The 13,340-nt window shown below is 33.6% G+C and overlaps 2 protein-coding genes across 3 annotated transcripts; both read right to left on the reverse strand.

Annotated features, from left to right (window-relative positions):
* Window positions 1–3,534: 3,534 nt before the first annotated feature.
* LOC107645921 (Ribosomal L22e protein family) lies at window positions 3,535–5,018 on the reverse strand. Its single transcript, XM_016350074.3, has 3 exons — window positions 4,889–5,018; window positions 4,363–4,617; window positions 3,535–3,876 (listed from the first exon to the last, which is right to left on the reverse strand). Exons 2-3 carry the CDS (start codon window positions 4,590–4,592, stop codon window positions 3,732–3,734), a joined length of 375 nt encoding a protein of 124 aa, XP_016205560.1. The 5' UTR covers window positions 4,593–4,617; window positions 4,889–5,018; the 3' UTR covers window positions 3,535–3,731.
* A 2,257-nt stretch (window positions 5,019–7,275) lies between these two features.
* Window positions 7,276–11,810, reverse strand: LOC107645919 (E3 ubiquitin-protein ligase RFI2). Of its 2 annotated transcripts, none has more exons than XM_016350072.3 (6): window positions 11,198–11,810; window positions 9,916–10,079; window positions 9,175–9,230; window positions 8,640–8,665; window positions 8,170–8,554; window positions 7,276–7,999 (listed from the first exon to the last, which is right to left on the reverse strand). In XM_016350072.3, the coding sequence occupies exons 1-6, from the start codon at window positions 11,349–11,351 to the stop codon at window positions 7,528–7,530; spliced, it is 1,257 nt and encodes a 418-aa protein (XP_016205558.1). In that variant the 5' UTR covers window positions 11,352–11,810; the 3' UTR covers window positions 7,276–7,527. The 2 variants fall into 2 exon arrangements, with proteins under 2 accessions (XP_016205558.1, XP_020959686.1); XM_021104027.2 differs by having other exon boundaries at window positions 8,640–8,752; window positions 11,198–11,743.
* Between the last annotated feature and the right edge of the window lie 1,530 nt (window positions 11,811–13,340).

Genomic DNA, 13,340 nt, shown 5'->3' on the forward strand with positions numbered 1-13,340 from the left:
ACCTTGGCCCACCCCTTCATACTCATCATCCTCAACCCACTTAAAGTAGTTGCAGTGACTGTCCTTCTGAAAATTCAGAAATCAGAAAATAAAAAATTAAACAAAATCCCAACACACAAAACAACATTGAAAACCCTTAACGTCTTACACAACACTCACCCGGTACCCTTGGACATGCACGGAATAGTCTATCTGGGTTCTCCGCTGTCCCAGATTTTCTTATCGCAGCCTTCAACCCACAGAAACATGATTCCTCATGAGTTTTCCTCCTGGTTCGCATTGAGGCGCTGGAACCATTACTGCCGTTCGAGAACAATGACACACCACCACCACGGCCTCCATTTCCTGCCTCCATCGTCGCCCAAAACCAGCAATTTGAACACGAACCCAGGCATATGGCCATCTGATTGATGAAGGCGACCTATTTATCGTGGAATTTAGGATTAGGTTTCAAACACTTAGGGACTTATTTGAACTGTTTTGCCAAACTTACCTTGTCAGCAATAGGTCATGACACGTTGGCCTCTTCCACGTTGGAAGCTAACCACACACGTCAGCAACCGTTAGCCAGGTCACCAAGGGAGTTAACGGAAGGACAAATGTGATTAACTCGTATAACTTTCGGGGACTCTTTTGATTAACTTTATCTTCCGGGGACTAATATGGAGATCGAGGTATCTTTCAGAGACGAATTTGATATTTAACTCATATTTTATCATTATGTGTGCTCACATCATAAATTCACTTCTTGACAATAGAATTGTTACAGAAAAAAAATCTTTTTTTATTTAGTATATAATCAAATATAATTTTTTTAATTCTCACATTAAAATTTAAAGGTCTGATTTGTAATTTCATTACTACTAAAAATTAAAATACTAAAATTATTTTTATCAAACAAATTTTTACTCTAAAGTAAAAAAGACAAATAAAAGAACTGCAAATGTAAAATAGTAAAAAATATATAATTTATTTTATTAATGCAGTTAATATTCTAAAATATAGATTTAAATTTGAAATAAAATTAGTATTATTTTTTAATAAATTTAAAATTATTTTCTCATTTTAAAAGTTCTCCAAAACACTCTTTTTAAGTTGTCTACTTACTATTAATATATACATATACATACGTACAGACATACATAACCAATTGGACTCATTTTTTTACTATAAAAAAAATTAGTATTACACAATAAAATAGATATTTATACAATACTTACATTGCTATTATGCTAACAATAACAGTATTAATACTAATAATTAATAACGTTAAAAAATCATAATAATCATAACATAATAGCGACATATTATTATTATTATTATTATTATTATTATTAACAACAACAACAATAATAATAATAATAATTTTAACAGTTAACTAATATACCAAAAATCTATTAATAATTCTAATAACAACATATATAAATAAACTTATTTATAATTAAAATTTAAAAAATATTTATTCATTGAGTATAATCTAAATATTCAATAATATGTTCTTAAGATAATATTACGAACTATTTTTTGTGGTGTATTTTTTTTTATCTCACTCGCTCAACACTCAACCTTCTTGCCGATCTTCTTCTTCTTTAGAAGCAAAACGGCTATATTATTTTGTGGGTCTTCTTTGTGTTTCCATATTCTCCTTATTATTAAGTTATATTTTTTTTTATTATTTTAAATACTAATTATTAATTATATAGTAAATATGTACAATAATTTTTTTAAATATTATTTTAATTTTATACTCACTTATATTTAAATTAATTATATTTTTTATTATTCATAATTATTAATATAAATATAATTAAATATGTATAAATAAAAATATCAAATATTTTTATTAATTACAATATAATTATATTTTTATGATTATATGTTTATTAATATTATTTTTCAATAAATACATATAGTATATAACAATATAATAAATATAAACTAATTAGTTAATTATTAAAATAAAAAATATTTACTTTAATATAAAAATAAAATTAAAAAATATTTATTATAAAAAAATACTAGAATTTTATATACTTATTTAATAATAACCAAATTATAATTTGTTGAAACTTGATTATTTTTAAAATATTAGTATATATATTTTAAAACTTAACTTTTAGGTTTTAAACTATTTTTTATTTTTTATTTACGTGGAACTGATTTTACCAATTCAACCAGTAAGTTATCGATCGAATTAATAAACTAATAAATTAGTAGTCTGACCGATTCAATTATCGATTCAGTTCTGACAACTATACTTCACATACATGTGTCCTACATGCAAGCTACATTTCTACCAAACGCAAGTTACGCTTTGCTACAAGAACCTACCAAACGCAGGTTACGTTTGGTGTCTCCCAATATGGTCAACCTACATGTCTCGTCTGCATGTAGGATGACTGGGACACGTTTCAACATTTGGTTATCCCTCCCTTTGCAGCAACCATTTTTTTTCTTCCATGCCAATCGTGAACTACGCTTTGTAGGTCTGTACATAACACACCTGGAGATCCACATCTGTGCATAACACACCATGTACCAATATATTTAAATTACTCTATTTTTTACTCCATTATTAAATTGGCCAATTCTATGGTGCCTATCACTTTGGTACCGAAATTGCCGAACTTACCTTGTATGGTAAGTTTTAAATATTAAAAAATTATTTACTTTTATATTTTTTTAATTTAAATATTAATTTTTATCTTCTTTTAGTAAGTTAGACAAATATTGATAGGCACAATAGAATGCACCTATTAAATTAGTTTCTTACCCCAATTTCTATACTATTATTTTCTCCGGTTTGTTATAGTCTACATGGGCTCATTTCCTTCAGATAAAGCACAAAAGTCTTAGTCCATCATGTTATTATGTCCCCTGTCCTTAATGGTATTTGCAGTATCATGAATGCACGGCACTAGGCAGTGGTAGTCTTGGGCCTTGGCTCATTGCTTGCAACACTTACCAAGAGACAGCTACCCCCCACTCTATCGCAACATTACTTGCATATGTATATCATAATAGTAAAACACAGGAATAATAAATTGTGGACCTAGCTATCCCCCATGGTAAATTAATTAAACATATTACATAAGCTCTACGTAAGGATTTACTTTCTACCTTTCTGCACTCTTCTTTTTCCCCCTATTCAATTTGGGAAATGCGTTGATTATTGAGTTTGACTCTCAAGACATTTTAATATTTTATACACGTTTGATATATTAACTATGCGCACCCTACTCATAAGTCCTCACCATCATATGTTGGACTTCTTATTTAAGATCCTTGTCAAGAAAATTATGAAAATTAAAGAGACACACACAAAAGATGAATTGTGTTTACGTTTATCACATGAGAGCATGGTCGTTATTTTTAAGATAATCTTCGCTACAATGGGATAGATTGATATTCTTTTTGTAGAGCTTTAGGCAAACCAGATCAGTGAAAGTGATTAATGGATACATAACCGGTTTAATGAAATGTACATGTAGGAGCAATTTCAGGTCGTTGGGAAAAGTTATTCTTGATTTGTGAATAGAAAATGCTTGCAAATTTGTATTTAACTATTCCAAATTCAATAACAATGGCACAACACTTAGATAATCAAAATTGTTTAATTGCAACCGATGTAGACAAACCATCATATCTCAAGCAACACTGGCAAAAAGGGAAGCTAGATCTAATAAAAATGCTAAAAACAAGTTCTTAACAGAATAAAATCGATCAGACATTTAATCTTCTTCCTCTCCTTCATTCTCAGCAATGTTGAAGTACCTCAGTTCATAGACATTCCTATCTTTGTTAGAAGCAATCACCCTGAGCCAATCACGCACATTGTGTTTCTTCAAGTACTTCTTTGTCAAATACTTCAAGTACCTATAACCAAGTACATGCAATCTTAGTTTAGGTAAACCGATTTGAATGGAAGCTCAAGCATGCTTAAAAGAAGACAAATCCCATGGCAAAAGATAAACAGAGACAATTTCCATTTGACCCAATGCCATGAAACAATGAGCATACTTGGTTCATATAAGTAATCTATTCATCTATAGCCACAAATTCTCTGCTTCATTTTTCACACTAGACTTTTGTTTATAATGCCAACTAAACGGCCTAAACAGTACACAAGGCAATTCACTCAAAAATAAAAATAAGAGTACCGAAAAAAAAAAACTGTAAAATCCAATGTCCTACCAAAACAATAACAAGGCAAATCATTATTCAACTAAAGCAACATACACTCGAAAAAATATTCAGAATATTCAGTTGCCAAGATCTAATAGCACAATCATTTCACAGCATATTAAGAATGTAGAGCTGACAATATAAAAAAACAGAATAAATAAATAAAAGGGTAATTACCGCTTGGAGAAGTTACTGTCAGAGGTGACAGTGATCTTGTTCTTCTCACGGGAGACAGTGACAGAATCACCAAGAGCACCAGCTTTGCCACCAACCTTAATCCTCTCTTGAAGGAACTTCTCAAGAGAAGCAATGTCCATAATCTTGTCCTCCACTGGTTTTGTGCAGTCAATGGTGAATGTTGCACCCTTCTTTTTTCCCTTAGCTCCAACTGCACCCCCTCGACTCATTTTTCCCTTCTTCTTTTACACAACCCTAAAACGCATTAACACACCCAAATAAAAAAAATGTACTTCAACGTGCATTCTTTGTTAAAAAAGTAATATTTTTTCATGGGATCAAAGGGGGACCCAATCAGTAAACTCAATTTCAATTAAAGGAGTGATCAAATTTCTACAAGTACAGTGAAATGAAACCAGAAGCTACAAATATAGCTCAAGAAAATTGAAAATAAAAAATGGTGAAAACAATACTTTGGCGTAATTGTAGTTGAGAAGGAAACAGAAGGAAAAGAGTAGGGTATTACCGATGGAAACAAAGCAGGTGCGAATGAGAGGACAGGGATGACAACGGCGCTGCAGATTTAGGGTTTGGATTCGGCTAGTTTATATCTTAGTTCTTCAAATATCAATGGGCCTGCTTACTCTTGATTTTAGATAATAAATTGGGCCCAACTCATTAACGAATTTGACAAAATATTTTCATACCTTTTTTCTTTTCGATACTTATTTAGTTATTTTCACTTTAACGCCTTGAATTATTATTACTACTGGTAGACTATGAAGCACGACAATTTGCTCACTTGCCATGACTCGATATTTGTTTGATATGTGTGTCTTCTATATTCAATTATATCTTAATAAAAAATAAAATTTTTTTAGATACATTTTGGACACACTTAAATATCATTACGTGTCAGCGTGTGTAGTTTTATTCTTAACCTGTATTCTTGAAATAAATTTAAAAATAGTATATATTATTATTTATTAAAAAAATATCTTTTAAATATTTAATATAATTAAAATAAAATATTAAAAATAATTAAAAAATTAATTTATATTTTAATATCAATAAAATATCACTACGATTTATCTAAAAGATATTTTATATTTTATATATATATGTATCTCTATATTTTATAAAATTTTAAAATTTGCCTATCGACATATCCTATATTATATCATATTTTATGTCTGTATAGTGTCCGTATATTAGTTTGAGATTAATGTGGTACACCAACAATTAATTCCACAAGAAAAACAAAAAAGTGATGCCAAGCATTTCATTCAGTGGATCAACTCCTGCCTATAGATCAGTAGCAGAGTTCTTTTCTTGCAAATTGAAGTTTCCAGTGTAATCTTATGCAAATGATTCTTATTTCGTTCAAAAATATTTCTACCAACTTAAAAAATATGGATACTTATACTTCAAGTAGCACCAAGCTATTTTGGATATTTCCCACTCTTCACAATTATACAAGTACTTTACCAATTAGAGGAGACAATGGATAGGATAGGGTTTGAACCCAATCCTAACTCTATCCGCAGCTTAAATTTATTATTCTATCTGCAAGTTGAGAATAATTCAATCCTAATTCTATTCGTAGTCAATTTGTGGGTATCTGACTCTATCCAAGAATTTTTACAAATATACAATATTATTATATAATCTAATGAGTATGCAAATTAAAAATTCAATACAAACAACACAATCATCCTACAAACATAATCGTCTCATAAACAACATAACCCTCAAATAATAACACAAAGACAAATAAAATATTATGATATAATATTGTATTTATATATCACTAAAATAGAATTAGTTTTTATAAAAATAAAAATGTTAAATTATTAATTGATGATCTTGGTTCAATAATAAAGATCTTTTGTATTATGAAAGGTCTTTGGTTCAACACCTACCTATAACATGTTACTTATAACATATTACATATTACATATACAATAAATTGGTCGGGTAGGGTTAAAGACTCAACCGGATATATGCTGCTACCATTAATCAACATCCAGTTTTTGAGCTAGTTTGATAAAATTTACTTTTTAAAAATAATTCATTAAAGTTGACTTTTGAAATATAGCTTTCGAATGGTTGTAGTATGCTTGCTATATCAAACTAAAAATTATATTGTTAAACCAATTTTTAAAATTTAAATAAACTACAATAAACATAAATATAATGACATTTAAATATTTATTAATATATAAAATTATATAGACAAACACAACCACATTCTTTTTATTTAACAAAGACAACAAAATGTTTATAAAAAACACAAATACCTTCTCATAATATTTTCCCAAACCAACCTTAGTCTCCACTTTTCCTCCTTGGCTTTGTACTCGCCAAACGTTCTTGAAAACCAATCTTATTTCTTATCAGGAACCAAGTTTACCAACTGGACCAAACTTTCGAATTGTCTTTCTTATGACCTTATTTACCAATCAACTATGGAAGATAAAGAGTAGTTTCATTTTCCTTTCTTTTATTCTTCTTGAAACTAAGTTTGGTATTCCCTTGAATCAAGTGAAATATATTGATTATTACTAGTTAAACTTCATTTTGTCAAAACATGGCAACCATTGCCATAGTTTTGTACTTATTCATGAGAAATGATAATAACATACCATAATCTGAGTATCAGACCAAAGACAATTTTTGTAAATCAACATTGAACGTGTTGATCAGTTTTCAAGCAAGTTCTGTACCCTGCGTCTGTTCTAGCACAATAGATGAACAGATTATAATCACATAAGCCAATGCAAAGTATTTTCATGAGCTTTCCATATCAAACACAAACAATTTACCGGCTAAAAGTCCAACCACAACTGCTCTCATGCACTTGATCTTTCACTTTAGAGATGAGAATACCCAACATTACTTTCAAAAACCTGATACTCTCCAACTAGTAGATAACGTCTTATTTGATGCCCACCAAAAGGCAAAGAAACTAGAAGCCAATGTCCATCACACTGCCTCGTGGCTGCCAGAAAGATCAATTCCAGGGCCAGCCAGAGTATATATAAGTCTGACATAACATGCCAGCCAGGCCAAAGCATTATATAACAATTCTCAAAGCATACATAAATTTTGATTTTCCATAAACAGCCGTTTGCTTCAGAGGGAACAGGACATAAAACAAGTGTATCATCGATTTTGTGAAGGCATTCTTTCTGATCCGTGCCTTAATCGAAAGCTGTTGGACCTAATACTTGGTTCTGATCCGCTGGCAGCCTGGTGGTACGCTCTCCAACTTGATTCTCTATCTGCGTGGTTCAAAGATAATGAAGGCAAATGATCTCTTTCCCATGCTTGGAAGCGACTTGGCATATGGACTTCTTCCGGAAAATTGCGTCCTGATGAACCTGATGGAATCAACAAGAAGCCACCACTTGGGTCCGATGATGGGGAAACTTGTGCTAATTGAACCGACCCACTATGGCTGTTGGATCTTCTAGTGCCAGAGGCATTAGGCGTCCGCATTGAGGTAGAGTTAGGAGGTTGTGGAGGTTGATAGTATGCCTGAAGAGCCTGGACTCTGTCCTGGGCCCGGGCATTGCTACCTGGATACGGAGGTATCATTGAAGATGCAACTGATGTCCCAGCCCTAGCACCAGAACTGCAGAAGACATGCATCAAGTGTCAAGCATGAAAGCACAAGATGCCTAGTTCAATCGTGTTATTTGTTGCATTTAACCCAAAATCACATATAAGATCCTGTATATAAGCATATACTATGATTTAGCTCACATAAAATCACATAGCAATGCATAAACCGTAAAGTGATACCTATGACCAACAATGAAGGGATGCATAAAAGATCCTGGTCTTGGAACCTCTGAACTACCCCTGGCTGGCCTTTGACTACCAGGTGATACTGCGGGATGATCTGCAGTTCCTAGGTGACTGCTTGCAGATGAAAAATGAGGCGAATGATGTTCCCAACTGTGATAATGGAGATCCATGGCAGGAAATGCATAGGACGTTGGCATGTCACTAGGTATAGGTGGGTTACTCCAGTGGCTGAAGTTAGATGTTTCTGAACCAGTTCTGCCAGAGTTCGAGGGGGAAGGATGTAATGGTCCAAAGTATGCTATATACGGACAGGGATGACTACCAGATGATACGGCCGTATGTTCAGCAAATATAGCATGTTGTCCCAGTATATCATGATCTGCACCACAACATTCAAGTCAAGATATACATCTTCAGTTGAATGCAAGTTCATATAAGGAGGCTAATTTTGGGAAAGGTCTTACATGCAGTTGATGAAAATTCCCCTTCTCTGAAAAGAAAAGAAGACAATGAGTTATCATTTCCTCGACTCGATTGGAAGAGAATGAATCCACTGAAACAGAATTTATATAGCACACTAGAAAAAATAACGATGTTACATCCTCCATATTATTAATGATTTTCTCAAGATATCCATTATTTTTCTCAGATTTGCTCTTTCCTAAATGTTTGTTTTGAAAAACCACAAAGATTAAGCACCTTGGACAGTATAAATACTACCATTAACTTCAGCAATGTTTGATGTCAACTATCCTAATTTGGTTCAACTCAAACGTACCAAATTAAACTCATTATGAGGTTGATGTACAGCCAACAGTGTTAACAGAAGTCATGTGTGATGATAACCACAAGCAGCGTCAGTAACACTTTGACTTTTAATAACCATGCATGTTTTTATTCGGGCCAGACAACAGATTATCCCAAAGCACAGATCAAGCGTTAAGGAATTTGAACACATATTTAGTTTCATGCATATTGTGGTATGTTAAATAGGCTTACTCAAAAGAAGGAAGTCGGGTCAGGCTACCAAAAGGACACCAGTGAACTCCAAAGGACTGCATAAAGAATTAGCGAACTGTTATCTATCCAGATACAACAACCAAAAAAAGAAAAAAAAGAAGAGTAAATCCCATTGACAGACCTAGTTTAAGACAACGGGAGGCCATTCCCCCCACCCCGCAAAAAATTGTGCTACTACATATATGAACTACTTGTTTATTTGAGATGGTTTGCAATTGCCATATAAGGATTTTGTAATTAAACATATATGGGGATAATCAATTGTCTTTTGCGATAAAGAAGTTTCATGTGATTTGCCTCCAAGGGGGAGGCTGAGGCCAATGATTTTGGGGATAAAGAAGAAAAATGGCCTATCTTTGTATATCTTTACCCTTTGTTAAGGAATAAAATCATGTTTAATTGCTTTGACCTCAATTTATTGCTCTTCTGATGGCTATCCATAAAAAATGAGTGTTTGTGTATTTGCTATATGGATCAAATTCCACCATATTGTTAAAAGTAAGATCTCTTTTTGTAATAAAAAAATAAAGATCTGTTCTTAGAGATTCTGAAACAATAACAGTACAGAAAGTAAAGCTATATAATCCAAAATGGCAAGCAACAAAACAAACATTCATTGTTCATGTAAGGCTGCTTCCTGAGAATGAAAGTGCAGGAGCATGTTTATGGAAATAACAATTAAAATGTTGGAAATTACAAAGATGGCGTGGTTTCTATTACCATTTCAGAGTAGCTAAGATCATATAGATCCTCATCGTGTGCCCAATCATCTGTGCTGAATTCTGGATATGACCGGGAGCCATAAAGCCACTGACCTTTCTCAATCTTCCGGCAATTAGGGCATTGCATTGCCCCTTTTATATTGAAGGCTGAGCCAATGCAATCTGAATGACATATAAATTATTAAGCATAACAATATGATGTGATACCATAAAGATGCAGCTATCATCTTGCTAGAAACCGATAGTTTGATACTAGTAGAGCACAAACCCTAGAAATATTGCCTTAAAAAGGAGATGTCTACATACACATATGGGGTTTGTTTTATAATTAATGCATAATGAATAACAAGTACTCATTGAGGCCTGCAATTTTCCCATTTTTCCAATTTTCCGTACATGTCGGTATATCATCACTGTATTGTAGGTTTTCTGTGTTGGTTGTAGGTTCAAGATACACCAAAAATACAAAATGTACAAAAATGTTGCACAGCTCATCGAAATCAGTCACTTTAATTTCCTTTTGGTTGAGAACTAGAAACTTATAAATTTTATGTAGCCGACATTTATAGTCCTAACTCCTAAAGAAAATGCAGTAGACCAGTAGTAGATGAGTACAAACATTTAATTTAACTGAGCTCATTTCAGTTTCAGATAATTTATCAACCAATTTGAGAGCCACTAAGTATCTCAAAATAAGTCAGCTTCTGCCAGTTACAACAGTCATGGGGATTCGACCGTGCAGCATAAGAAATCCACTCTACATAAATTCACACTATAACCTCCTATACCCAACTAGCAGGAGCATATACCAAGCAACCTGAGAACAACAAGAGGAGATATCTACCTTTGAGCTCTCTTATAAAAAGATATTAGGAAGAAGGAAAAAAAAAAGTGATAAAAACAAAATGCATCTCTCTCTCCATCTTATATAAAACGCTCCACCATCTCCTCCGATAGAGTTTTCTGGATAAAAGAAACCCGTTTCTAGACAATGGAATCACCGCAGCTAACACAATTAGAACCACCAACCTCTACAAACAAGCTCATCGAATGAAAATACTACTCTACCAGATTGCATAACAACATTTCCAAAAATCAGATAACATAAAGAAGCGTTCCTCGATCCTCTCGCACGGTACTAGTTTTAGTTCAACACGAAAGATAAGCAAAACGACAATTCAGATCTCAATGTCGGTTCAAGTCAAAATTGATTGCAGAAATTGTATGGCGATCAAATTGGATGCATCGGAAAACATCGGCGAAAGAAAGCATTGACTTACCGAGGTGAAATTGATGGCCGCATTGAAGGTTGGCCCAGGATCTATCGCCGGTGCGGGCAACAGGGTCGAGGCAAATGGAGCAAGAGACGGATGGGAAGGGGTTGGAGTCTCCGTCGTGGACGACGTGGTCGTCCTTGTCGGTGCCGAGACCCATTGTTTCATCCAAAACCCTAGAATGGCATCACAGTGGGAGCAGAGGGAGAAGGATGTCGTCAATTTTTTTAATTGGTTTAAAAATCGCGCCGTAAATGTGTGTGTGAGTTAGAAGAGATTAAGACAGAGGTGAGAAAGCTACGGATGAGAAGAAGAAGACGCGTGTTATTCTTCTTCCTTTCTTCAGCGGAGAGATTAGTTAGAGATAGAGAGAGAGTAAGAGAGAATTGGAAATGACCAACATCGTTTCATTTTAAGTTTAGTGGAGCGTCTGCCTTGCTATGACACCGAAATGGCGAAATCTCTAATCTCAAGTTTTATTCTAGTTGGACTGCTATCCAAACAGATTAATTTCTACTCACTAGTTTTGGTTGAATCCGTCTTTCCTTTTCTACACGATCAGTCACGCGTTTGACAATTAGAGTTTTTCTTTTAGGATTGTTAGGAACGAGCAAGTTTTGTGATTTATAGTTATTAATTAATTGTTATTAATATTTTAATAGTGTAAGATTATATTTAATAGTATATAATTATTTATTTTTTTTGTTGTATTAACTAAATTTTAATAAAAGTGTTCGTTCTCTAGATTTTTTTTGATTTTATATATATTTTAAAATAATTTATTTATTAAAAAAAAACCCTTAGAATCGCATAATTTTCTTTTTTTGAAAAAACTTGTCAATTTTTTATCATCTAATTATCCACCAACTATTTCCGTCATTTCTAATAAAAAATGATAGTTATTTTACAAAATTCATGAAAAAAAATTCGAGTAATTGCTGCTCATTCGCTCGAAAGATAATATTAACGATTTCAAGGTTAAAAAAAAAATAAAAAAGAATGTTATCCAAATGTATTTTATACAATATTTATATGTTTATGTGCAACATGGAAAAAAACTGAATTTTTCATTCATTTTATATTAACTGGTAATTAATATTATGAAAAGGGATAAAATGTGTGAAAAACAACTAGCATACGTTCATTTAACGAGGCAAATCTATAATGGATAAAATAAGTGTAATAGCCTAATACCGATGAATATATATATATATACTGTTACAATGGGTAACCGGAGATTATTGGGCTGGACTCGCTGGGTTGGCCCAATCGTCTATGGAGGGAAGCCTTCGGGCAGATTCGCGTCTTCAGGGCCTCCGTCCGACTTGTGAACACGAGTGAATGGGGGTGGTACCTGCAAAGACACTCCGATGCCTAAGTCAGCAAGGGCGTAAGCAGGTCTAGAGAGTATTGGGACTTAGAGATATCTGAGGAGTGTCAGTGTATTTATAGTGGTGAGCCAATAATCACCGCTGAAGTAGTTCCACCTTTTAAGGTGGATAACCGTCCCTTTATCTTAGGGAAGTTGGGATATGGCTCTTGGAAGTGGGTTGAGAGATCTTAGGGGCAGTTACTCATTTGAGTGAGTGTTTATCTGCCAGCTAATCTTCGTCCCCGACTTCTTTAGAGCAAGTCGTGGTGAGAACCGACTTCTTTAGGGGAAGGTCGGTGTGGGGTGAGACACAATCCTTTGAACTGGGTCTTTTCGTTTGGACCTGGGCCTTAGTGTTGGGCCAGGGTATGAACAGTGCCCCTACTCGGGATCGTAGCCGACTTGTGAGGGAACCGACGTGATTATTCAGAGCCGACGTGACTTTTGTGACTTTTGATTTTCACAGTCGCGTCTAATCAAACATCGCTTCCGTTAGAGGTTCGTGTAGGGATTAATTACCTTGGTAACGGTGCGCTCATTAATGACCGCTTTCTGTTTTTACCATTATGCCCCTAACGTGTCTATAAATACTTTCCCTCTCTTTCGTTGTTTCGTTTCTGCGATTTTTTCAAAATTTCCTTCTCATCTGTTCGTGGGAAATTCTTCATTTGAAGGCTTTCATCTTCCTCTACATTTTTCTCAGGTAAGGGTTAGTTTTTTCTCCTCTTTTATGCAGTGCTTCTGTTTGCATGCTTTTACTTTTTTGGAGAGAGGAGT

This window comes from Arachis ipaensis, chromosome B6 (assembly GCF_059453495.1).
Source record: "Arachis ipaensis isolate K30076 ecotype BB chromosome B6, ASM5945349v1, whole genome shotgun sequence".
In the NCBI taxonomy this organism is placed as follows: Eukaryota; Viridiplantae; Streptophyta; class Magnoliopsida; order Fabales; family Fabaceae; genus Arachis; species Arachis ipaensis.